The 27,848-nt window shown below is 41.7% G+C and overlaps 1 protein-coding gene across 1 annotated transcript in view; it reads left to right on the top strand.

Moving 5' to 3' along the window:
- Window positions 1-27,848, top strand: part of xpot (exportin, tRNA (nuclear export receptor for tRNAs)) — a 113,301-nt gene that overhangs the window by 35,292 nt on the left and 50,161 nt on the right. The window contains exons 3-6 of the mRNA XM_060914362.1: window positions 7,554-7,636; window positions 11,602-11,658; window positions 13,153-13,222; window positions 25,578-25,796. Coding sequence (XP_060770345.1) covers window positions 7,554-7,636; window positions 11,602-11,658; window positions 13,153-13,222; window positions 25,578-25,796 — 429 coding nt within the window. The remainder of the gene's footprint in view (window positions 1-7,553; window positions 7,637-11,601; window positions 11,659-13,152; window positions 13,223-25,577; window positions 25,797-27,848) is intronic.

Here is a 27,848-nt window from a genome sequence, read left to right as displayed (position 1 = left end):
TTCCCCAAAGCATTTTAGTGTATCGGGTCCGATACGCTTGCTCTGCCTACCAATACACTTAATCACTTCAGTTAAAATCCGATACGCGTAGATTTATACCGATAAGTTGTTTATGTATGTATGTTTACCAGCTGGGAGGTCCGTATCGTGAAATGCCGTGACCGAGATCTTGAAAGTACTGACCAAGGCCCTTTGGGCCAAGGTCACGGTATTTCACCATACGGACCGACCTTAAGCTGGTAAATATTTATTTTTTTTCTTTACCAAATTCGAACAGAAAACGAGAGCGCCCGAAAGGGAAAACTGAGCCGAGCCGCCATTTTGAATCCTCATTCACGGCTGTAATGCAAATTGCTTCCTCCTCGGCATACAAGTGCACTTCCATGGCAGGAAAAAACTACATTTTGCTGCCTATGTAGTCCCCTATTTATACAAATAGGAGTCATTCAGGATTCAGCCATGTTTTTGCTCGGCGTTAGCAAGTTACAGGTTTTTAGTTTTCTCCTGAAATGTTTTCTTTTATTTCTTCTTCCTCAGGGCAGTAAAACTCTCTTTCGCTGTGAACACTGTCGTTATCGCTATCCATACTGTAAAATTAATGCTATTATACTGAGAAATGCGAAAATAAATGTTGACAAAATTTGCTACCATATTTGTTGCTGTGAAGGAGCGAGTCGCCAGAGGTCTGTAACTGGGATCCGTAACCGGGGTCCGTATCGTAGGATACGAACCTGCTCGCCAGCCAGTCAGAGCGCAGGATTTGATGGAAACCAGACCGTGAAAAAAAATGATTTGTGTTAAACAAGCGGTCTTTTTTTCCAATCTTTGTGTTGATTCTGTCAAAGTAATATGTCCGCGTGGTATGATGTAAACAAACTAATCTGTTGGCTGTGTCAAGATCACGTGTTCAAACCGTCCAATAAAAATATCGAAAGAAAACGTCAGACATCCTGGAATTTTCCGATTCATTATAAGTGATCTCATTGGCTGCCTTTATTTACCTTTATTGCAAAATATCTACAGCATTAATCCTTCTTGATGTACATGTCAAATAATTAGAATACAGTTAATTAGTATTTAAAAGATGTGTTGGGGCCTGAGGCGAGCCTGGAGGAAAGGAGCCTGTGAATGAAAAAGCAAGTTCTGCACTGTTACCATCAGAGAGACAAACCTGCAGCAGACCTGCGACACACAAGGGTTTTCAGTCCCATCACAAGAATCGGCAGCGCAATTCACAGTATATAGTCGGGTAAAACAGGGCTCGACATTCACGGTTGTCCGCTTGTCCGGGACAAGTGATACTTTATGTCGGACAAGCTCATCGTCTCAGTTACTTGTCCGATCGGACAAGTGCCAAAATACGCCGATATTCGGGTTACATATCAAATTTATCAGTTTATTCACATGATTTCCGAAGCATCTCACTCAACATAGTTTTGATGAATCGCCGGATGTTTCTATTTGGAAAGAGCGATGTGCGCATGCGCGATATTCCACTTGCGGAACCGGCCAATACTGCTTCGTGTATTTGAGCTGAAAAGTAAACGGTCGTTTGATTGGTTTTAATCGTGTCATACACGTGGATTTGTTGACATTTCTGTTGGCGGGATCATTATTCAACTGTATATTTACATTGAGAGTGTGGTAATTTCCAAATCTTTGAATTGGCTGGGCTTGGAATGCGCGCCTGCATGCGTGTGGATTGACTGGGAGTGAGGTAGGAGTGGGGAAAGTTATCTATGAAATACCAAGCTGTCAAATGGCTGCTAATTAAGTTACCGGCTGCATTAATTAACTAATTAGTAATAGGAGTTTAGGGATTTGAAACGTAGGGCTGTATAATTGAGATATTATGGATTATTTGAAATTATTATCTTTTTTTTTTGACCATTAAATACCATACAGGAGCCACACTGAATAATTACTGTATTTTTCGGACTATGTCACACTTTTTTTTTTTTTTTTCCTGATTTGATGAAATAAAATTTGACAAAAATGAAGAATGACACTCCTCGATGATGACTACAGCTTTAATAACAAAGATGAAAGAGCCATGGGGCGATAATAAGCCCTACCGGTAAAAGTATTCTAAAAGCAAACTGATTAATGCATCAGTAATAGGCTACTAATATTAGTTATAATAATAATAATATAGGCTATTAGTAATAACGATAGTGATAGTATTAAAGATAGTAGTAGATATTTAAAATAATCAGACTAGGCTACTTACAGGGCAAAGGGCGCGTTATCACTGCTCAGCTGTTCGTTTATTAAATAAACAATGCAGTCGCGCAGTAACCACGCACCGCTTATCAGATAGAATCTGTGATTCTATGGATAGAATAACCCTTCAAAAAAGTGCGACTTGTAGTCCGGTGCAACGTATACATTTTTTTTTTTTTTCGTCTTCATAATGCATTTTTTGGCTGATGCGACTTAAACTCCGGAGCGACGTATAGTCCGGAAAATACGGTAGACAACAATTAATCAGTGGAGGATATATAGTCAAAGTTAATAATTTAAAAATGAAAGGAGAAAAAAAAAAAAAATATATATATATATATATATATATATTATTAGGGCTGTGCGATGTCCCCTTAATTGGCATCGACGATGTTTACAGTGCAAACATCGTGATGGACGATGATATCGTGGGGGGGGGGATTTTAATACTACGTTATTAAATGTATTATTATTATTATTATTATTATTACAAGTATTAGATACTCATCCGAGGCTTTGGCACGTAAAGGAAAAAAAAAAGCGCTAGGTGATGTGGAATATTTGGCCTTGATAACGGATATGTGGTCCAGCTGCAACATGATGCCCTGTATGTCAGCTACCGTACATTATGTGGACCGAGAGTGGGCAATGCAGTCCAAATGCCTGCAGACGAGTTTCATGCCAGAGACACATTCAGCGGACCATTTAGAAGACGCATTGCGCGAGACACTTGCCGAATGGAAAATAGAGGAGGAAAAGATCGCCTGCAACAACGGGGCGAATATTGTCGCAGCCATCAGGCAATTGAAATGGCCGTGGTTAAGTTGTTTTGGGCACAATTTGAACCTGGCCATAACCAACTCGCTTGCGCAACGGAGGGCCAGTACAGACCGAGCGTTTGGAGTTTGCCGAGCAGTCAACACTGCGTTTGCGTACAGCTGGCTTCGGAGAAATGAGCTGCGCAAAGCGCAGGTGGAAATGAACCTCCCCGAGCACTCACTGATCACGGCAAGATATTAATCTGCTCTAACAATGAAAGACTAGTATTCAAACTATGAGAAGAAACTACACTTAAGCTATTACTCATTGTTTATTTACACCATATCAATTGAAGATGCGTTTCGGCCTTTAGTGCGCACTTGAACGCGCTAATTTTTCCAATTTATTAGTGTTTGAATTATTGCGCCAGCTTTTAAAATCATGATTTAATTTTTTTTTTTAACTGTCTTTACATTTATCAGAATCACCTTCATTCTTCCATTTGGTTTGAGATTATGGCTTAGAGTGGACCATTTTGAGTCTGAAAGTAGGCCTATTTACCAGATTAAAGTTATTTGACTTCCGCCGAAGTCTGCGCTTCACTGCCGTTTGATAAGGTGCAATATTTCCCGACTGAAGTCGTTAATAGTGGCTATTTGTTTGAACAACATGACAAATTTTACATTAAAAGTATAGCGTAGGCTAAAAAATGAAGTCGAAATTTATTATTAGTAGCATACTGTATTTGTGTAACCACATTCACTAGCACGTCCCTGCACATTAGCCTACGTGAACAAGCGGTAATAGGATATTACTTTATAATGATTTATATAATTATGTATTTATATATGTTATATAATTTATATATTAAACAAAACTAACTAACTAAACTAACAAAAAACTAACTTTTTAGGTTAAATAGGCCCAGATGATACCGTATATGCATGTTTATGACAGGAGGGGGCGTGGTATCACGATGGTGGCTCTCCATCGTGATGGATGACCACCATCGTCGATGGACGATGGCATCGTCTATCGGCACAGCCCTAATATATATATATAAATATAAATATATAAATAAAATTTATATATATATATATATATATATATATATATATATATATATATATATATATATATTTATTTATTTTTTTTATTTCTCATAAATTAATGATTGATGGAGTCCAATTTTTTGGTTTGGAAACATGCAGAACTCAAGGGTTGATGGATGAAGATGAATAGAAACTTTTATTTGTATCCATTCATCTGTGAGTCAATAGAGGTGTGGAGGTTTTCATAAGATATTATCTTATGATTTGATAACTAGATTTCAGTGTATAATAATCAGTGATTTACAGTATTAATCAGTCAATTTTGTTATCAGTTGTTTTTATTTGTAGCACTGTTATTTGTTTCTCTTGTCCAAACTAGTGATATCTTGTCAAGTCATAAATTTTATGATAATGTTACTTTTTGTGATATTTGTTACTGAACTGCAGAGTACTGATCTGTGTGTATATAATGGTTAGTGTTTCTGGGTCTCATAGTATAGTTATTTTGTTCTTAATTTTATGTTCATAATTTCTACTCTATTGGAATATATTGCTTCTGAACTTCAGCATAATAATTGGTGAATTATGGTATCAGTCTGTTTTACTATATTTTTGAACTTTTGCCTCAGTATATCAAGTACTGATTACTTTTGATTCATAGATATTATGCATATGTTGTGAATTTGGAACAAATGCAACTAGAAAAGCACTCGGAGAGCGCAGACCTCCGCCAAGAATCCTTTAAAAAAAATCCAGGATCCAGAAGGTGATCTGGATCACCGCCAAAATTTAATGGATTGTTACTTGTGCCCAGTCACACCTCTGGAAAAAATTTCAGAGCAATCCGTTCATTACTTTTTCCGTAATGTTGCTAACAGACAAACCAACAAACAAAACAACGCTACCGAAAACATAACCTCCTTGGCGGAGGTAATAAAGATTTGTTGGGTTACAAATAGTTTGTGGGGTTTTTTTCTCAAATATTTCTTTGGACAAGTCAACTTCACATTCGGACAAGTAAATTTCCTTTCAATTTGCCCGACAGGACAAGTGGTTTCAAAAGTTAATGTAGAGCCCTGTAAAAGAGTTTTTAGTTTAAATGAAAGGCCAGCGTCTAAGACGATCATCAACAAGAGGCCCGAGCTCCAAGTCACTGATTCCACCCACGTTTACACAACTGTGTGGATTTAAGGTGCAAGCTGTATCTTGAATACACAGAGCTGTGCCCTGAATAGCTCTTTTATTCAGTCTTTTACCTGATTTAAATCATATGAAACTAGGTATCGGAGATATTGCAGTTGAGGTCAGATAATGTAGGATATAGGGCTGTTTTTAGGTTTTTAAAGGATACAGGAATTATTAGGAGAATTTGGCACAATAGCGTCGTAAACATTCTGGTTCACACTCCTGTTCAGAAGGTGGCGGAAACGCACCTAAAAGCTGTTTGCCAACCACTATAAAATAATATAAAAGATGATTTACCTAATGTGGAAATCCTGCTCTGGTCATTGGTACGCGAGTCTCGCTCCTCCACGAAGTCATGGCGTGCCGATCGCCGTTGGTGGAGAATTCATGCTCTGCGCGAGGCTTAGGGCTAGCTCGACAAACCCGGAACAACACGGGGATGGTGCGGCTTTCGCGTCAATTACAAGAAATACATGTTAATTCTCACTAATTTCTGTGTTTTTAAAGAAGAAAGTCAAGACATTGGGTTTTATGCAGCCAAGTTTATTTAATCAACACTTTTTTGGTAGCATATTTTGGGCGCGTGACTTTAATTTGGACACCTTTTTAATTTGGGCACCTACGACGTTATCCGTCGCAGCATTCATGTAATTGAAAGGCCTGAATTTTTGGTATGAGCTCTAACTCTTAGCCTGTATCAGGATGCGTCTCGCATCATGCCATGCCTAGTACACTGCAACCCTGATTTGCACCAAATGAATGAACTGAATGGTGAAGATTTAGAAAACCTAGTGAGTCAGTGGGTGAACATCAACGATACACCAGTAACCACAGTCAGTTCCATCGCCTCAGTTTGTGATCTTGAACTGCGATAGTGAATTGTACATTTAAAGGGGTACAAAATATATACGGTTGCTGATGTGACAAAGTAACGTATTCTTAAGTATTCTATCAAATTTATGTACTAGAAAACAACGAAATATCTTGGCAATTGTAAATATAATACTTTATACACTAAACCGCACAAGAGTCGCCATTTTTAAAAGACCGTGACGTCAGCGCTACCCACTGCACTAGCGGAACTCTCCGAAATAGAGGAGATAAGCGTGTAATCATGGCGTCGGGCGCATCAAGTGAAAGCGACAGCTCTGTCGAATCGTACGAAGAGATCCCGCAAGACACACTGCAAGCAGGCTATGGCTTAGAAGGGTACCAGTTTGAACCTAGGAGAGGTACTCTTGACTCCGGTGATGAAATAAGAGAAGAAAGCTCGGATGACGGCGAGGATGAGACTGATGCTGACCATGGGCATGGCGAGCGTGGGACAGAGCGTCTGCGTGCAGGTGACACGGCGTGGTGCTCGTGCGGAAAATGTAACGTGGAGTTGCTCACGAGTTCAGCAGAATTTATTTGCTGCAATGAGATAGGCGCCACCCGTGGACTTGCGAAATCGTCGCAAGAGGCAGAAACAGGTATTTCACACGTGCTATTCCCAACCTCAATGAGCCAACACAACTGGGCACATACATACGTCATGAGTGTTACGCAGAGAAAATGAACGTGCATTCTGATTGGATAAAATTAATATCATGGCGGGCTGTTCAAACTGTGGAAATAGTTTGCTCGAGCTACTTTCAAAACACTATAACTTTCCAACCTAAGAACAAAACTTTTGTAAGTCTTGAATAAGGTTCGTTAATGTGTGTTTTATTGTTATATTTACTCTATATATTGCCCTCTGTTCCCCTTTAAGTAATCAAAGAAAATATTTCTTCAGCACGTAAAACTGATGGGACGCTCGTCTTGTACTGTAACTGCGGCAATGAGGAACTAGGAGACAGGCACGACGGGTCAAGTTTGACTTTTCAGGTTTTGAGCACATGCGTGTTGGGGAACTTGGCTCTGTCTCACTGCTGACACACGGACATGTTAATAGACAGCCGGACACGGGTGTAACTCCTCCCGTTACCTGCTGGTTCAGCCCGACTCCTCGCCGTTCACAGCCAACGTTCGACCACACCCCCACTGCCACACGTCCGTTTACTAACTGAAAGTTTACATTATTCACGTTATTTTATGACAATGAAGACTGACATTTCATTTACTTTGTAAATATGTACGTGAATTAAGTGTAAATATAAATTAAACACAGTCGTTCTTGTTTTATGCACCCACTTTGGTGTGACAAGTGGGTCCCTTTCAGTTTTATGAACTTTTTGGTATAAGGAACTGTTTGGACGTCCCCCAAGGAGTTTATTATAACAGCGTTGCAGTGTAATTAGTAGCGTTATCATGGTCATGCAATGATGCATTGAATCTCTTTGTCTTTCTCAGGCATTGGCATATTTTGAGCAGCTGAAAGAATCTCAGGACGGATGGGAGGTGTGTGCTGAAGCGTTGGCTCAAGGCATCTACAGGTGAGACCCGCAATTTCTGATCACCTGGTGCTAAGTGGGTTGTTATTCAGTGCTATTAGGAGAATGAGCAAGATTTAGATTTTTATGTCAGACTTAAACTGGAGCTTTAAATGATTTCTGGAGAGAGTACATGCCTTAGAGCTGTATCAGTTTATCCAGTGTTGGTTACAGTGGAGGAATGGATTCCTTCATCTGTCCATCATGCATTTCTTGATCTCTGAATACTTCAGAGAGGGAAGGGGGGGAGGAGCAGGGGACAGAGATTGGCAGACTGACTATTTTGTTAATATTTTATATTATGAAAATTCTTTATTAAAATAACTGTCTGACTCCTTTCTGAAAAGATTTTGCTATTTTCAAGGACTCATAACGCACTTTTCCTCGTGTGTGTGTGTGGTGGGATAAAGTCCCCCTGATCATTAGAACTAGAGGTCGACCGATATGGGTTTTTCTAAAGCCGATACCGATATTTAGAGGTCAGAGTCAGCCGATGGCCGATATGAGCTGCCGATTTTTAGGGCCGATATGCTATCGTATTGTCCTTTAATTGGCATGCTAAAATATCATACTAGTAAGAGGACGCACAACACTTATAAACTTAACACGATTTATTGAAAATTGAGCACTCTGAAAAAATCAACATATGAAATAAATATAAAATAAATAAATACCAGTTAAGTCAAAGGCTACTAATGAAATACTAGTGAACTCTGAATCTGAAATATTCAATATATAATCAACATAAAAATAAATATGAAATAAAAATATATTAGTGCTGCTAACACAGGACGTACTAGCAACATAAAAAAAATAGTTAAACTTGAAGCACACTGTAATGTTTACATTATTTCACAGTTTGGCATGTTTTACTCTTAAAGACTTAAACGTATTAAAATGAATAATCAATAGACTAAGAGTGCAAGAAGACTTCCATGATGTGACAACTTCAGATAGTTACTTCAAAACGGCAAAATACATGTTCAAGTTATACAGTTTCACTGTGGAACTTCCATGCCTTGAACTTTCACACGTTTCCGTTTCAACAATATAAAACTCCGTCTCCCAGCATGCTGTGCAGGAAACCGGAAATAGGAACTGCAGAGGTCTAGCATTGGTCTCTGGTTCACAATCAAATCGAACATGTATACATCGCGAAAACGAATGGACATGGGATGGCAATGTTATAATACGTTCACAGGTTAGTTTTGCGTCCTCTTTTTGTTAATTTTTAACTTAAATTGTCCGTTACTACTAGCCTGGCAAGCCAGACTAAATGTGAATATTTAGTCTGGCCTCGATCCGTAGACATTTCCGAAGCGGGTAGGAGGAACAACCCGCTGTCTTTCAAACTGTCTCTGTGCGTATAGGCCAACGCTCTGACCAATCAGCGCAACAGTGACTGTGACGTAGTCAGAGCGACAGAAAGCAGTGGGGGAGGCCTTGAAATAAATAAATTTTTCAAAATGCGTATTAATTAATAAACAGGTTCTAGATATTAAGAAGTTTGGAGATAATGGCCACAAGTTTGGAGTCTGTACCACATACTTAACATACACTCTTATTTTTTTTTAAAGTGTTTTTCAAGGGTTTGCTTAAACTGTTTTTGAGAGTTTTTGTTTAGTGGTGTTTGGTGAAATAATTTCCCTTAAATTTAAAATAACGGGAAAATAAGAAACAATCAAAAAGTAATGTTTCAAAGCTGTTTATTAATTCTTCGTACTGCACAAACTAGCCCCATCCTTTTGGCTACGAGCGGAGCCAGCTGGTAGGTCAGACTTTTGCCATAGCCGGTCGGCAAAACAGCGAAAACGTCCTTGCAAAGGAATGAGCGGAGAGCCTCTTCCTGCTCATGTTTCAACGAAAACTCCAAGTCTAATTCTTCTAAAACTGATTCCAAAGCGGAGTCAAACGCGCGCTGTTCACTAGCCGTAGCCATCTTTCCTGTTGTGCTTTCTCCAGCGTCGCGCAGCCTTGTCACTCCTGCAAAAGCCCGCCCAAAGAATCCAAACAAAAACCTTGCGTTGTGATTGGCGGGCACGATTTGATGCCCGGGGTGTTTTTGTTTATATGGTGTGAGGCTAGACCCACTCGCTAGGCAAAAAATATTTTTGGCTGCTAGGCGGTTGGGTCTAGTTTACTAGGCTACGTTACTACAGTTTAGATTGGAACATAGCAGTCACCAGCATTAAGGGGGCTTACATAGTCGACGCACTCGCGGCCACAAGGCTACGCATCGCAACGTTTCGTTTCGAGAGGAATTCTACAACTCCGATGCAGTTGAAATGCTATTCGTTTTTCCTTTCCCTAAATGAAGCAACACATCACAGATTACAACTATCATGAGAGCAAATATACAACTTTAGGACATTGAAATGTAAGAATTGAAGCCTTACCTGTAGGCTATCTCTGCTGACTCCTGAAACGTTTGTTGGCTTGGGTCTTTTGCACGCCGCGTTCTACGTAGCTGTCGTGCCTGACTTTAAATCGGCGCGACCAAATAAGAAAATCGGCCGATGCCGATTCATTAAAAAATGGCAAAAATCGACCGATTAAATCGGCCGGCCGATAGATCGGTCGACCTCTAATTAGAGCTAATGGACTTTAGCTTCCTCAACATGTTGTCTTGGTGCTCTGTAGCTTTCAGACAAATTTTAACATTTCAGCAAGTCATCCAGGTTTGAAGACGGTTCCTGTTTCAATAAACACTTTTTCACGTAACATGTCTGAGCTTTCAGTATGGTATTCTCTGATCTGACTAAAAGGTCTATTTAAATAATATTGACAGGCGTTGAGTGGTAGATATACTATTCAGCTAGCATGATATTGAACGAATTGAAGGCAAGTTCTGCATCATGCTAGCTGAATGGAAAATATCTGATGTACTGCAAAAAAAAAAGCCATTATTATACATGCGCACTCCTTTTGGGTGTACAACACATCTTTCTCTTTCAAAATTTCTGTCAATCTTCTGTATGTAACAAAGCAAACCTGGCGGTCATTTTGTTTACAAATTATCGCAGTCGCTTGCTGGTGTGGAAGTTTTATATCTCGAACATGTGATGTCATGACAACCATGAAATATCGTAAACCATATTCGATGCTCATTCTCCATTGAGTAGAGTGACGTAATACAAGTAGGATAAGCGATATGCTAACAATATTGTATGCTATGAAACCCGCTAGAAGGGAATAGAATAAATATACATTATTTACCAGCTGGGAGGTCCGTATCGTGAAATACCGTGACCGAGGTCTTGAAAGTACTGAGCGAGGCCCTCTGGGCCGAGGTCACGGTATTTCACCATACGGACCGACCTTAAGCTGGTAAATAATAATTTATTTTTTTCTTTACCAAATTCTAACAGAAAACGAGAGCGCCCGAAAGGGAAAACCGAGCCGCCATTTTGAATCCTCATTCACGGCTGTAATACAAATTGTTTCCTCCTCAGTATACAAGTGCACTTCCATGGCAGGAAAAAAAACTACATTTTGCCGCCTATGTAGTCCCCTATTTATACAAAATTGAGTCATTCAGGATTCAGCCATGTTTTTGCTTGGCGTTAGCAGGTTAGAGGTTTCTAGCTTTCTCCTGCAATGTTTTCTTTTATTTCTTCTTCCTCAGGGCAGTAAAACTTGCTTTCACTGTGAACACTGTCGTTATCGCTATCCATGCTGTAAAATTAGTGCTATTATACTGAGAAATGCTGGCAAACATTTATAAGATTTTTGATCATCTTATAAATAAATCTTATAAATGTTGACAAAAAATACTACTGTGTTTTGTTGTTGTGAACGAGTGAGTCGCCAGAGGTCCATAACTGGGGTCCGTGTTGTAGGATACGGACCCGCTCGCCAGCCAATCAGAGCGCAGGATTTGATGGAAACCGGACCGTGAAAAAAAAAAAGTGTATTTATATTCCATCGAAAAGTGTCCTGTATGTATAATATTGTTTTTATTCCATCAGTGATGACCATGTGAAGTTCTTCTGTTTTCAAGTGCTGGAGCATCAGATCAAATACAGGTACGATTGCAGGTGTTTAACGTCACTGTTCCCTAAATTGTAGTGTTGTAAATGGCAGCCAGAAAAGAAAAGATGTACAGTAGGGCTGCGTACCTAAACGTAACATCAGGTACAGGTACCGATACTTCAGAAGATGGCTCTGATTTCAAGTTTCAGCGCGGGATTTTACGTCTTTTCCAGTGCTAAATTTTCGTCTTTGTGGTCAGATTTACGCATCTTCAGTCACAAAATAAGCAGATACTTGGTGTAAATTTATATCGGTACAGTACCGGTACTTCATGAGCTGGTATTTTGGACGTGTACCGAATCGATTTTCACGGTACAGTACCGTACACTAGGGCTGGGAATCGATCCAGATTTCCTGGATCGATTCGATTCCAATTCATAAGGTCATGATCCGATTCGAGCCGATATCTATCTACTTAGATATTGCTGGATTGTCACTTTAAAGTAAAAACTGTCCCTATTGACAGGAACAGCCCCATATGTTTGTGCATGTATCTGTGTATGTGTAAGAGGGACACAGAGAGAGAAGAGTCAAGGATTTAAAGGATTTATTTTGGAATGAAAAAAATCCAGGTTTTATTTGAATTCTAAATCAAAACCATGACATTCGGTGGCCCTCTTTTGGTTAAATAACATACCCATGGCGGGCGGCACGGTGGTGTAGTGGGTAGTGCTGTCGCCTCACAGCAAGAAGGTCCGGGTTCGAGCCCCGTGGCCGGCGAGGGCCTTTCTGTGTGGAGTTTGCATGTTCTCCCCGTGTCCGCGTGGGTTTCCTCCGGGTGCTCCGGTTTCCCCCACAGTCCAAAGACATGCAGGTTAGGTTAACTGGTGACTCTAAATTGAGCGTAGGTGTGAATGTGAGTGTGAATGGTTGTCTGTGTCAGCCCTGTGATGACCTGGCAACTTGTCCAGGGTGTACCCCGCCTTTCGCCTGTAGTCAGCTGGGATAGGCTCCAGCTTGCCTGCGACCCTGTAGAACAGGATAAAGCGGCTACAGATAATGAGATGAGATGAACATGCCCACGGCAGGGTTTCTGACCACAAAGAAAAAAAGCACCTCAGCAACCACAGCAATTGTGTAAATGTGGCACAGTTTGCACACTGCTTTTGTTCTGTCGAATTCGTCTCTGTCCTCGTAACGTTTGAATCCAAAGTAATGCCATACATCAGCTTTCAGGCCAGGCGGTAATTTTAGCTGTGCAGCTTCAGCCATCTCACGTTCTTAAGTTTCGGTTTCGTTTGCCGGCACCCGCTTTTTATAGCGGTCCTTGCGCGGTCAAGAAAATAGTGCCTATAGCCACCTGGAAGAGATCGATCCACACATTTTTGAATCGATCTCATATTTTTTGAATGCGAATCGATATCGGATCGTGGATCGATCTTTTGAACCCAGCCCTACCGTACACAGTACTGGTACGCAGCCCTAATGTACAGCATAAACACGTTCTGTTTGTAGGCAAAACAAATAACTCTTGACGTGTGTTACAGGCATGCGAGTCTCACCGGAGCCCAGCAGCAGCTTATTCGAGAGACTTTGATGAAATGGCTGCAGTTGCAGGTGTGAAAATCCTTTTCATATTCATTTTTTTTTTAAAGTCTTCACTTTGACAGATGAGGTGATCTCGTGCTGCATTCGACTTGCCTCAGAAGTGGAACGCCTTTCCTGTTTGCCTTTCGAAGCAACAAGCTAGCCAAGTGTAATGAGTGGTGTATAGTTTCCTCCTCAAAACAGTGGACTGTATAGTCAGTATTATAGATTTAACAAATGAGTGTATGTGTATATACAGTGTCGTACATTTTAAAGGCAAGAATTACTGCTGTGTTTGCTGTGACTGGCCGTGCTGATTTGGCATCACTTGTTGCATTCGGGGTTGTGCAGACCATCCCGGGATCCTGAAGAGGAGTACGTTTCTGTATTGTAGTACTAAGCTAAATTCCTCTGATTCATTTACCTCATCAAATGAATGCTTGACCATTTGTGAAGTTGTTTTAGCTAGATAATGCTTGGTTTTACTTGGTTCGTGGTGCTTTGTAAGTGGTAATTTGCAAGTTGTAATAACATTTCCCACCTCTGGAGATTGGACGTGTGCAGTAGGGTGCATCAGTTGCCCTCACTTTCATAAAATCTGATGCGTTTTTGTTTGGGTGTTCCTTTTCACCAATAAAGACATCCTGTAAAATTTTTTGACCATATTCAAAAGTCTAATGGCGGCACCATGAGGTTCATTTTTTGCCAAAAAACGCTTATTTTATGTTTTCGCGTAAGGTTTGAATCACAATGTTGGACTCCATTTATTGATTCCTTGTGAGCCAGAGATCATGTTAAGAACCTTTGCAAGGGACTGAGAAGCATTAATGTGATTCATAATACATTTGTATTGTTTAAAAGTAGTTGAACAATGATTCATTGAGCAGCTAAAACTCAAACTGTGCTTGATAATATATTTAGAATATGTACTAAAAATGTGTATCTAAGATATTTGGTATACTCTATAAGGTGCCATAATGTTTCATGAAAAGTGATTGAAATTTTGTCATAAAAGTCATAAAATAGTAGCCTGGCAAGCCAGACTAAATGTGAATATTTAGTCTGGTCTCGGTCGTAGACATTTCCGAAGGGTGTAGGAGGAACAACCCGCTGTCTTTCAAACTGTGTCTGTGCGTATAGGCCAACGCTCTGACCAATCAGCGCAACAGTGACTGTGCCGTAGTCAGAGCGACAGAAAGCAGTGGGGGAGGCCTTGAAATAGATAATTTTTCAAAATGCGTATTAATTAATAAACAGGTTCTAGATATTAAGAAGTTTGGAGATAATAACCACAAGTTTGGAGTCTGTACCACATACTTAACATACACTTTTTTTTTTTTTTCAAGTGTTTTTCAAGGGTTTGCTTAAACTGTTTTTGAGAGTTTTTATTTAGTGGTGTTTGGTGAAATAATTTCCCTTAAATTTAAAATAACGGGAAAATAAGAAACAATCAAAAAGTAATGTTTCAAAGCTGTTTATTAATTCTTCGTACTGCACAAACTAGCCCCATCCTTTTGGCTACGAGCGGAGCCAGCTGGTAGATCAGACTTTTGCCATAGCCGGTCGGCAAAATAACGAAAACGTCCTTCTTGAAAAGGAATGAGCGGAGAGCCTCTTCCTGCTCATGTTTCAACGAAAACTCCAAGTCTAATTCTTCTAAAACTGATTCCAAAGCGGAGTCAAACGTGCGCTGTTCACTAGCCGTAGCCATCTTTCCTGTTGCGCTTTCTCCAGCGTCGCGCAGCCTTGTCACTCCTGCAAAAGCCCGCCCAAAGAATCCAAACAAAAACCTTGCGTTGTGATTGGCGGGCACGATTTGATGCCCGGGGTGTTTTGTTGATATGGTGCGAGGCTAGACCCACTCGCAGGCAAAAATATTTTTGGCCGCTAGGCGGTTGGGTCTAGTTTACTAGGCTAAAATAGCAGCCTTTTCCATAACTTTGAGCTCCTGGTGCCACCATTAAACTTTTGAATTTTGTCAAAATATTTCACCCAGTGTGTTTTCTTACCAAAAGGAACATAAAAACAAAAATGGATCATGATCGGAGGAACTTTTCATTTTTAGGGGGCAACTGATGCACCCTAATGTGCAGTAAGGTGGAGGAGTGGGGCATGGATTCCTCTATGACCGCATGTCTTTGTTTCTGCTCTCAGAGCATAAAAGCTACTTTAACAGCACTTTTACAACCCTGAGCAGCGACTGGCTCTGTTCTTCCGTAGGGGACTAAACATTCCTGCAGGGCAATTCCACGGGTAACTGACACAATATTCAGAGGGTTTAAAATTAAACTGTGTGGCTATTATAGAAAGAGCAAACTCAAACGTGTGTATGATGACTTAAAGGTCCTAGGCAACGGTCGGAGGTGAAACGTACGGTAGAATATCAACTTTATTGTCTGGAAGAACGACCCAAAAAGCGAATTCAATCTTCCTGGTGTCTAATTTGCACCCTATGATTGAATAAAGTGCTTAAAATATACTGTTTTGCCCAATTTCCGAAGGTTCGTTTACACATCACTTATGCGTACTTTCACGGCCGGGGGCCGTCGTCGTGACGTCATTTAAGCCAAACAGACCAGGAGCAGCTCTGTGTTTACCTGCAAACCGAGCGCACGTTTAGCACTACATTCAGACTGCAACCTGAAACGACCCATATCCGATTTGTTGTGAAATCCGATTTTTTTTGTTAGGCCGTTCACATTACCAATTATATGAGACTTGTATGCGATCTCCAATATGAATGGAAAACGATCCAAAAGTGTCCCGCATGCGCAAATTGACACGTAATAAGCACATCTACGTAATACGTAAAAAAAAAAAAAAAGCGCACTCAAGTTTGCAAGTAAAGCATGGAGGTGAGGCGAGACCTGGCGATGTGGTTTTTGTGGCGGCGGCGGAACTCGCACAATAACCTGGTATTGTGGAGGCGATTGAGAAGCAGGAGGGCAAGGGCTTTGGTCCAGGTGCTGTGTGGGGCCGTGACAGCAACCTCCGTTGAAAGGAGGGTATGGATGCGGAGTCGCAGCCAGGAGTGGTGGGATGTTGACGTGCTGTGCTTCTCTGATAATGATTTCGTCAGCAACTTTTGGCTTACGAGAAACACCTTTACCTACCTCTGTGAGCGACTGCGTGTGCCACTGTACCCGCGCTCAGCCAGTGCTTTCGCTATTGTTTCAAAAACAGCGCGATTTCGGTATGACCCCTCCAATTTCGCCTGTATAGCTTTATCCCCCCAAATGTTAAGTAATTCAAGCACCTCACAGTCCCTCCATTGGGTGCCCTCGGAGGTTTCTGCAGCATCTCCATGGCCGCCTGCCGAGTTGTCGTCCGCCATTGTTGTTGTTTTCCACCAAAGAGGCGGGATTAGCCAACGCAGAATAGTGACGTTTGTCTCTTGTTGATGGCGTGTAGGTTGCATGAATGCGACCTGTCCGGTCAGACTGCAGTCGCATGTGAAAATAACGGATATGCATCGGAATTAGGACCACATATCCAAGCGGCCTGGGTCGCATGTGAAAAAAATCGGATCTGTGTCGTTCCGATTGTCAATAACAAATCGGATACAGGTCGCATATGGGCAAAAAAAATCGGATATGGGTCGTTTCAGGGTGCAGTCTGAACGTAGTCTAGGAGGTTCATTTATTTAACCACCCCCATTTTTTTTTTTTTTTTTTTTGCTGGAGAGAAACATGCAGGGCTAATTTTCAACAATTCAATAATAACATATACCAGGACATTTAATGGGGTTACTCACTGATGCACACAGGGGCGTGCACGCACAATCCCTATAATAGAATGTGGATTCGTTTATATTGCTAATATTAATACAAGCATTATTATTTATAGCCTACTCTAAACATGCACACAATCCTCAATCATGTTAGTCAATAGCATGCTAGCAGGTAGCCATTGCAAATCAACTTCAACTTAGTGGCCACTTTGTGTAAAACCATGCACACACACACCATCATAATCATCGGCGAGCACTCGTAACGGGTATGATTGTCCTCCTGACGGTGGGTCTGGTCACTTGTGGGTCGTCAGGTGGCGGTTGAGGCCAATCCTCGATCCACAGTCTCTATTGCAGTGGGGGCATATGTAGATTGTTGTCCTGGAGGTGGTGGTGGTTTGGGTTTGAGGAGCCATTTTGGTGGTGGTTCTCTCCTTCCTCAGTTGCCTTTTAGTTTCTGCGGCACGGTGGAGGTCCTCTTCTAGGTGTGCTGTACCCTCATGGACCATCCTTCTCCACTCATCTCTTTTGAGGGCAGCCTCCTCCCAGTTATTGCGATTGAAGTGACACTTTGAGGTCTACTTTGATCATGTCTTTGTACCGTTTCTTTTGCCCTCCTTGGGTACGCTTTCCTTCCTTTAGTTGGCCATACAGAATCTGTTTTGGAAGGCGGTAGTTGGGCATGCGTACTACACGACCTGTCCATCGTAGCTGGTGCCTAGCGATAGTTGAGGTGATGCTGGCTTCCTTTAAGACACTGATGTTAGTCCATCTATCTTCCCAGCTGATCCTGAGAATCTTGCGTAGGCATCGCTGGTGATACTGCTCCAGGGCTTTCAGATGTCTACTGTAGGTAGTCCAGCTATCAGCTCCATAGAGCAGGGTGGGAAGAATGACGGCTTGATAGACCAGGAGTTTGGTTTTGGTCAGGATTTCGCGGTTGTCAAAGACCCTGTCTCTCAGCCTAGCAAAAGCTGCACTGGCACACCCTATGCGGTGGTGGATTTCTGCATCAATGTCCGCTCTTGTGGATAGAAGACTGCCAAGATACATGAATCGGTCCACATTTTCCAGGGTGTTGTCGTCCACATGGATTGCTGGGGCCTTGGAGGGTGTGTCAGGGGCTGGTTGGTACAGTATCTGAGTTTTCCTGAATGGAATATAAATACACACACACACTGAGTATGTCAGCCATTGTCATGTTAGCAGGCTAGCAGTTAGCTGTGACTAATTAACTTAATGGCCACATTATTAAAGGTCTCTTTGCATCGTTTTTTCATTAATTGTGCGGTGGTCTCTAGTATGAATGAATGCCCTGTGAGCCGGTTTTGGTGGAAAAAAAAAATGCTGTGGTTCTCCTGTTTCAGGCTGTTCTAGTTTGCTGGAGGAGTGGGTGGCGGGAGAACGACAGGATTTCAGCTCTTACTCATTAATATTCATAACATGTAAATGTGTTACCTCTGATTGGCTAACAGCACTGTGATGCTACCTCCAGTGGGTCAGAACAAGCGGATGTGGGTGTCTTACTACGGCGAGAGAGAAGGAACAAACCGCGAAGGGAAAAATGCCGCGCGCTGATGTCATTGAGGTGCGACGCGAGGAAATAAGAAAAATTCAACAAATGTTTGGGTTTTTACTGAACAAACAAACGAATAAAATGAATGAGTGACTTAAAGAATGTGGGTGTCTTTGTAAAAACTGTTTTGATTGGCTATTATGGTCTCGATGTCGATGTTTTGACCAATAACAATGTAGAGAACACGAATTTTACATCACATTCAACGAGATTTAAACGAGACTAAAGATGGCGACTTACAAATAATGTGTAAACATCGTTGGAGTTAAAGTTTGAACAGCATGAAGGAACATACCCCAACCCCCAGAAATTAATTTAAAAAAAAAATTCTCAACGGATTTGGCATCGTATAAAAAGGTCGTTTTTTTACTCAGTAAAAGTGGGAAACTCTCATCCCTGCCTCGTTTGTGACCATGCTAACATGGAGAATATGAACATGCTGTTTTGTAACAACCTTCGAACAAAAAGTTCATGTTTTACTTCCAGCTTGTGAGCTGGTGGTCGATCGTCTTGACGGCACAGATCCAGGGATTAAATGCAACCTTGAAGCAAAACCACTACTGAAGGCACCGAAGTTTGAAAAGTCACTGTGGTTGAAATGATCAGAACACAGTACTAACGCTGCATTATACTTTGCTGGTGGTGTTCCAAAGATAAATTCCAACCATTTCTTCTTCACCTCTTCTATCTTGGGCAAGAAATGCAACGTTGATGTCTTACTGCCACAAATAACACAGGCACGAACTTCAGACATGTTTTCAACTTGCTGTTAGGTCCTCTTCATTAGCTACTGACGAGATGGGCTCTGCTCAGTGTTGCCAGATACTGCTGACGTTTTCCAGCCCAAAATATGTTCAAATCCGCCAAAATGCACTTAAAACCGCCCAATCTGGCAACACTGGCTCTGCTATCTTTCCTCGCGCTTAAATCCGAACTTCCTTCCCGTGGGTGGTCGCAAGCCAAGGTGGGCGAGGCCATGAATACTAATTTACGAAGTGACGCAAGATCGTATGGCTTTTTCAGATCCGCTCGTTTTTCCGACTATTTTCTTTCATAAGCTAATACAGGGAATGGGAGTAGAATTACATTTTCGCATGCATATGCAACTCGGAGTGAACTACGGCATTTCAAAAAGAGCCAGTATTAAACGTTTTTGGTGGAAGGGCACCTTTAAGAACACGTGTGTCTGCATAAACATGCACATACATTTAGCATCCAAATGGCATGTGAACCATTAGCATGTTAGCATGCCCGCAGGTATCATTTTAGCTGTGACAACTTCAGCTTCGTGGCCAATTCATTAGGAACACTTGTATTCGGACATGCATACACACATGCCCCTTTTCCACCAAAGCAGTTCCAGGGCTGGTTCGGGGCCAGTGCTTAGTTTGGAACCGGGTTTTCTGTTTCCACTGACAAAGAACTGGCTCTGGGGCCAGAAAAACTGGTTCCAGGCTAGCACCAACTCTCTGCTGGGGGGGCAGAGTTGTTAAGACCGACAACAATAACAAGACCGCGAAAGATCAACATTTTTAAGCGACGAGAAGCAGCAGCTGTACAAACGCGAAGTCATTTATTATTATTGTTGCTGCTGCTGCTGCTTCTTCAGTGTTTTTGCTTCGATATTCGCGCCAAGGTTTATGCAAACGTAGCGACGTAACTGACGTATACAGCGACGTAATGACGTGTCTTCCCTTAGCACCGCGAGCTATGGAAAAGCAAACTGGTTCTCAGCTGGCTCACGAGTTGTGAACCAGCACCGGCCCCGAACCAGCCCTGGAACTGATTTGGTGGAAAAGGGGCAACAGAGACAGACATTTATCATGTTAGTCAATAACATGTTAGCATGCTGGCAGGTCGCCATGACAAACTATCCCTTTTGTCTCATTTCCACAATGATTGTACAGGGTCCCTCAGGATTCTTCACTTGAAAAATTGCAAGCAAAGGTAAAAACGTTGATCTCCAATCTTCTCCTTTTTGTTTGAGCATTGCCGGTCCGTTTCTTCTTTGACCGCTTGCTTTTGTGCCCGAATTTTGTTGGAACAGCGTCAAGTTTGAGCTTCTCTGTCCAACACTGACACCTGAACTCTCCAACGGATGGGGATTCTTTAAAAATGAACCTCCTGGAAGTGATCGGAGCCCAGAGCGGCATATTTACCCGGCTGCTAACCCTCTCGCTTCACACACACAATCCACACTCTCCGCCTCTTTTGGAAAACGGTAAAAACTTCTTCCTGAACGAGTCCCGTTGTTACAGTTCACTGCACAACAATAAGGCATGGGGTTTTTCTTGGGAAATTCCTGAACGCACGTCTGCACTCAAGCCGAACGGTAACGTAAGTAAACGGAAGTGGACTCAACTCAAGCGGTTGGTTTGGCTTAAACGACATCATGCGCCGAGTGGTCACGGAAATAGCAGACGGAAATTTGCCGCGATCTGCGCTAACTATATTTTAATTATTACTTATTAACAATAATTCTTGGGACCAGGAGAAAATTACAGAGGGTTTTTTAAACATATAAAGTTTCAAATGTGCATAAAATTAAAACCGTTGCCTATGAGCTTTAAGGCCTGAAGGCCATCTTGGACAACATAGAGTTTTTCCCCCAGATATGAATAATATTTATTTAGTGGCATGCAGATAACATTGGTAACTGACGCAACTTGGAGAATTCGACAAGTGCAAATGCCAAATTCTGTGAAACTTGTTGCAATTTTATTAACATTTAACATGCCATAGTATACAATGAAAGAAAGAAACTATGAAAAATGTTTAGAACTGACAGTTGAGATCATGGAATGTACAGTAACTGACGCAACACTTTCCAAATTTACATGTTTGATGTACAGAGAGGAAATGTGGTAATTTTCTCTTTCTTGGTCATAATATCAATCAGTGAACAAAGCTACTTGTTGGCTCTAAAAAGCCCCAAAGCTGTGATAATTACTCAGTGGAATCAGTTTTTTCATGGAAATGTAAAGAATAAGGTCCATTTGATATAAAACACAGCTTAACTTACCTGGTGAGGACTTTTGACAGCAGTCTGAGTGCTTCTGTGTCTGTTAGTTTTGCACTTGGATCTGACAATTTCAAAATGGCCACCAGTCATGTGACATGAGTTCAGCACAAAAATATTGACTGCAGTGAATGAACCAATCATTAATAACCAGGGTACCTACTTAAAAGTATTAAAGTATTGAATTTCATTTTCCAGAATTAAGGCCTTAAAAGTATTAAATTTCATCTTGAAAGTCTTAATTTTTTCCACGGAGGTCTTAATTTTCCAAAGAAAGTCTAACATCGTTGCGTAACCTAGATTAAATTCTCTGTGATGAAAATGAAGCAAAATCTAAAATGTTTTGCGCTGCCCTGGCGTTCACACGCAAACAGCGGGAAATTCACGTCGCGCCGTAAAGGGTTCACACGAAACGAGAGCAGCAGGCGCAGAGAGGGTGAGGGGGAGAGAGCATGGGGAAGTGCAGATTCAACCCGAAGTGGCCGCTCGACCCTAAATACGCCTGGGTTAAGGGGGTTCCAAATAATGACCGTGAGGCATTATGCACTTTGTGTAAAAAAAAAAACCTTTCAACTAGGGACAATGGGGCTTACAGCTCTGGATTCTCACATGAAAAGTGGTAAGAGAGAGAGAAAGAGAGAGAGTGTGTTTGAGGGGAATGAATTCTGAATGATTAGGATGTAGGCCATACTGTGATGTCTATGTAGGCTATGTTTTCCCCACCCTGTTTGTTCTCTGAGTGGATTGGCTTACTCTCGTCACCTTTGGGCAAGTTAAAGATGTTCGGTTGATGCTCTTACCTTCCATCTTCTTTTTGTCTTTTGAATGCTTCTCTGGCGTGTGTGTGTGTGTATGAGGGGTGATTGTCTGGACTTACATGGGGGTGCTCTCCTCTGCATGGTGTCCAGGGGGTGTGAGTAGAACGAATTCTGATTGATTATTTTAATAAATGTAATTTTGTTATTTCAAACACTCGTAAATAGTAATTATTTGAGGTTTAATCTGGTGCTCAACATGATTTATTCTTCCCTAATGAGTGCGACAAAGGTATTAAATTTCACTTGAAATGGCATTAAAAAAAGTCTTAAAGTCTTAAATTTTGGTTTAACAATCCTGGGGGTACCCTGATAACCCAATCAAATTTAACACCATCTCATCTCTAGCCGCTTTATCCTGTTCTACAGGGTCGCAGGCAAGCTGGAGCCTATCCCAGCTGACTACTGGCGAAAGGCGGGGTACACCCTGGACAAGTCGCCAGGTCATCACAGGGCTGACACATAGACAACCATTCACACCTACGGTCAATTTAGAGTCACCAGTTAACCTAACCTGCATGTCTTTGGACTGTGGGGGAAACTGGAGCACCCGGAGGAAACCCACGTGGACACGGGGAGAACATGCAAACTCCACACAGAAAGGCCCTCGCCGGCCACGGGGCTCGAACCTGGACCTTCTTGCTGTGAGGTGACAGCGCTAACCACCGTGCCACCAATTTAACACCATATATACAAAATTTAATTTTCACCCCTTGGGTTGACCATTTCATGGAATTGTCCTGCAGAGTTTTAAACTGAAATTGTAGCACGGCTACAACCCCGGACAGTAGTGAGTAGCTTAGTAATAAGCTATCTCGCTAATGTTGGTTAAATGAGCTGTAGCACTTATATTGATGAGTTAGCTTCTCAAAACAGTGATTATAGATTTAACCAAGTATTCTGTCTGTATATTAACTGATCTAAAGCCAATACTGCTATAGACTCATATTTTTCCTCTTTTTTTCCATATATATTTTCCATTTTTTGTCCGTTATTCTCGTCCACTAAATAAATTTTATGTAAAGAAAATTTAAGAGTGAGCCCTCTAGATGAGTATTTAATGCTCTTGGGGCAAACTCCCTATATACGTTTTAAATTAAAAAAAATAAACTAATTTAAAAAGTAGAGAAGTGGGACTTTATGCTTCACTTTCAGCAGCCATGTTGATCTGATGTCACTGTAAACAGGGAGGGAACTGGGAGTTGGGAAAACTAACAAGTTGAAAAGTTTATGGGCTTTTTCTGAGGCGTTTACAGTTTGTACGTGGGAATTACAAGTTTCAGCTTCGCCTTAAATCCAGCTGTGTGGTGCGCGTCTGTCTTTTGAGAATTGATTGTTTCAACAAAATGGAGGGTGATTTATAAATAGAAATATTCATTTGGCATTTGTGATTTTAAAGAACCTTGAAGTCACTTTAGGAATGGTGATTACATGACATAAATATGAAAAAAAGCCTGTTACTAATGCTCACTACAGAACCCTTTTTTTGTTCTGTGCATTTACATCAGGGGTCACCAAACTTTTTTTTTTTCCTCTGGGGGCCACATTGTCATTCCTGACTGATGGGGGGCTGGGGTCGGGTCAGCTATATAACGTAGAATTGTATGACCCAGACAAACATGACCACCAGCAGGCCTCATTGTGTAGTAGAGATTACTAGCCTGGCACAGCCATCCCTACTATATCCCCCCCACTCCTATATACCCCCCACCACTATATCCCCACTACTATATCAACACTACTATATCCCCCCCACTACTGTATCCCCACTACTATATCAACACTACCCCCCACTACTATATCAACACTTGATTACTTGCACATATTTGTTTATCTTTACTAGTGGTTTGCAAAAGTAGTAATTGAGTCTTCACACTGTTTTAATTTGAAATACCACAGATATTCCATTTATTTATTTTCTAATAAAAATAACCTCAAAGCTGTCAAGGTAAGAAACATCTGCCTAGTTGAGGTGATTGACACTGGCAAAGGTGAGTGGGAAATTATAAATTGTAGGTAGGCCTGTTGATATTAATAATTATGTGCAGCACTTAAAGGTCAAATAAGTAGGCCTATAAAATAAATACATTTAAAAAAAACAGTGAAATTATAATATGAGCAATAGATCACAGCAGTTGTGCTGTGTCCTGCACGTCATTGCTCTCATCCATGGCCAAAGCAAAAAACTCGAATTCTGACGCTCTCTCATTCAGCTGGTCATACACGTTGTCCCCCAAATCTTCGGTTCGCCTGGTCATAGCAGGTGCAGAGAGACTCACCGCGTTGAGCGCATCCTTCTTGTCGGGACACACCTCCTTAGCCACAGCAAGCATGCATACTTTAACAAAGTCCCCATCAGTAAACGGCTTTCCACGGGTAGCTAGTAGGTGAGCTACCTTATAGCCAGCTCGGACAGCAGCCTGGTTGATCTGGGTTTGGCGAAGGAATACATTCTGTTGTGCAGCCAGTCCGCATTTCATCCTCCGAATCCTGCCTTCTCTTGTTTGCCCTCGCAAACTAGCATACTCTTTGTGGCAGGTTTCGTAGTGACGACGCAGATTATATTCTTTGAAAACCGACACACTTTCTTTACATACAAGACAAACTGCACCGTCCTTACACTGAACGAAAAAATAATCGGTGGTCCGCTGTTCTTTAAAAACTCTACACTCTGTCAGCTTTTCGCTGACCGCTCGCCATTTTGCTGTCCTGAACACTGACAGTTCTCTGCGCGTGCGCTGCCTGTCACTGCTTGATCGCGAGCATATGACACAAATTCGGAAAATATGAATAGTTCATTTTATAACTAAATATCAATTTTAATTGATAAAATCAACAAAATACAAGATGCAGACATGTTTGCCAAAAAGCAATTAAAAAAAAAAAATAGGCCATGACCACTTTTGGGGATTGCCTCTTAGGGCCGGTTCAAGTAGTGAGGGGCTGGGGTGGCGGGCCGGAGTTTGATAACCCCTGATTTCCATGAACAGATTTTTACACTAAGGCTAATCTTCTGTTCATTCATTTAATTTGGATTCAAAGCTATGGTCTTGTGCCATTTCAGGAAGTTTTACATTTGAAAATGTCCAATGTGGCTTTATACAACTGTACTGAAGTACTGTCAGTCATGAAAGAGCCAATATCGGCATGTTCCTGCTTCAGACCTCATCACCGCTTGCTTGTGGATCTTTGTATTGAGTTGACTTTTTTTTTTAATTAATGAATTTATTTATTTAATTTTTTAGTTGATGAGTACACAGCCAGAGAAGCCGTTCATCAAGAACAAGGCTGCGCAGGTGTTTGCGCTTACCTTTGTCGTGGAGTACCTGACACTGTGGCCCAAGTTCTTCTTTGATGTGCTCTCACTGGTGGGCCTGAGCCCTCAAGGCCTGGACATCTATCTGCGCACGCTCATGGCCATTGACGCCGAGGTGGTGGACAGGGACATCTTGCACACCCCCGAGGTATGACTCACTATCAACGTTCTGCTGTGTGCGGTCTGTTCTTCCTTCTGTAGTTTCCTGAAACACCAGAATGGCAATTCTGAGGCTGTTTTGGAACATGTGTAGTTGAGTTTTCTCAAACTATATAGTAACCTCTGCTTACAAATCTTGCACTAGACCTCATTTATCATTCTGATTTACAAAGGTCTCGGACGACACCGACACACACACGTGAATGTTGATGAATTTTCATTTGGTGACACCTGCAAAACTCCATAAAAGGCAAAATGAACACAGCTGAAATGGCAAAGTGCACCTTCTGCTCTGTGTCTCGTACTAGATCACTACAGTAATAGTCATGAAATGCTAGTTGAATGGGATTGATTTTAAAGTGCATATTCTGGACCAATTTCGTTTTTTTTTTAAAATAAAAAGTATGTCCCTTTACACACATCCAGAAGGGTAATTTTGCACAAGGCCATCTGTCTACAGCAGAAAAAAATAAAATAAAACGCGTCTGGAAAAATCCCAAGGGAGTCTGGAGCCAGATTCGTGACGTTACCTGCGGAAGCGCCAGCAGGCTGCGAGAGCTTTGCACGGTTTCAGTGCACAGCCTGTGTAGACCAAGCGCTCCCATTTCTCTCTCATTGTCTGGTCTTTTGGGAAACGATGAGTACTAATCCCATCAAGATTGGTGTTGCTACACCCTCCTACGATACACCTGTTAGCCATTTTAATAATTACGCGATAACGAAGAAATTTGCAGAAAACCACCAGGTCGTTTTCTCATAAACAAATCAGCGCTGACGTAGGATTCAGAAGGAGGCGTCCCGCACGCGACGTCACGAAAATCAATGTTTGCCGGGAAATCCAAATGCCAAGTTTTTTCAGAGGCGGACCAATTCGTCTCAAATGGCTTGATTTCAACTGAATTTTTCTGGTATTGCACAAGGTAAAAAAATTGCGCAAAATGTGACGGATATTTGACCAGAGTTTAATATACAGTGGGGAAAAAAAGTATTTAGTCAGTCACCAATTGTGCAAGTTCTCCCACTTAAAAAGATGAGAGGCCTGTAATTTTCATCATAGGTATACCTCAACTATGAGAGACAAAATGAGGAAAAATCCAGAAAATCACATTTGTCTGATTTTTAAATAATTTATTTGCAAATTATGGTGGAAAATAAGTATTTGGTCAAGAACAAGTTCATCTCAATACTTTGTTATATACCCTTTGTTGGTAATGACAGAGGTCAAACGTTTTCTGCAAGTCTTCACAAGGTTTTCACACACTGTTGCTGGTGTTTTGGCCCATTCCTCCATGCAGATCTCCTCTAGAGCAGTGATGTTTTGGGGCTGTTGCTGGGCAACACGGACTTTCAACTCCCTCCAAAGATTTTCTATGGGGTTGAGATCTGGAGACTGGCTAGGCCACTCCAGGACCTTGAAATGCCTCTTACGAAGCCACTCCTTCGTTGCCCGGGCGGTGTGTTTGGGATCATTGTCATGCTGAAAGACCCAGCCACGTTTCATCTTCAATGCCCTTGCTGATGGAAGGAGGTTTTCACTCAAAATCTCACGATACATGGCCCCATTCATTCTTTCCTTTACACGGATCAGTCGTCCTGGTCCCTTTGCAGAAAAACAGCCCCAAGGCATGATGTTTCCACCCCCATGCTTCACAGTAGGTATGGTGTTCTTTGGATGCAACTCAGCATTCTTTCTCCTCCAAACACAAGTTGAGTTTTTACCAAAAAGTTCTATTCTGGTTTCATCTGACCATATGACATTCTCCCAATCCTCTTCTGGATCATCCAAATGCTCTCTAGCAAACTTCAGACGGGCCTGGACATGTACTGGCTTAAGCAGGGGGACACGTCTGACACTGCAGGATTTGAGTCCCTGGCGGCGTAGTGTGTTACTGATGGTAGCCTTTGTTACTTTGGTCCCAGCTCTCTGCAGGTCATTCACTAGGTCCCCCCGTGTGGTTCTGGGATTTTTGCTCACCGTTCTTGTGATCATTTTGACCCCACGGGGTGAGATCTTGCGTGGAGCCCCAGATCGAGGGAGATT

This window comes from Neoarius graeffei, chromosome 2, assembly GCF_027579695.1.
Source record: "Neoarius graeffei isolate fNeoGra1 chromosome 2, fNeoGra1.pri, whole genome shotgun sequence".
Lineage (NCBI taxonomy): Eukaryota > Metazoa > Chordata > Actinopteri > Siluriformes > Ariidae > Neoarius > Neoarius graeffei.
This window is presented reverse-complemented; position numbering and strand designations above follow the sequence as displayed.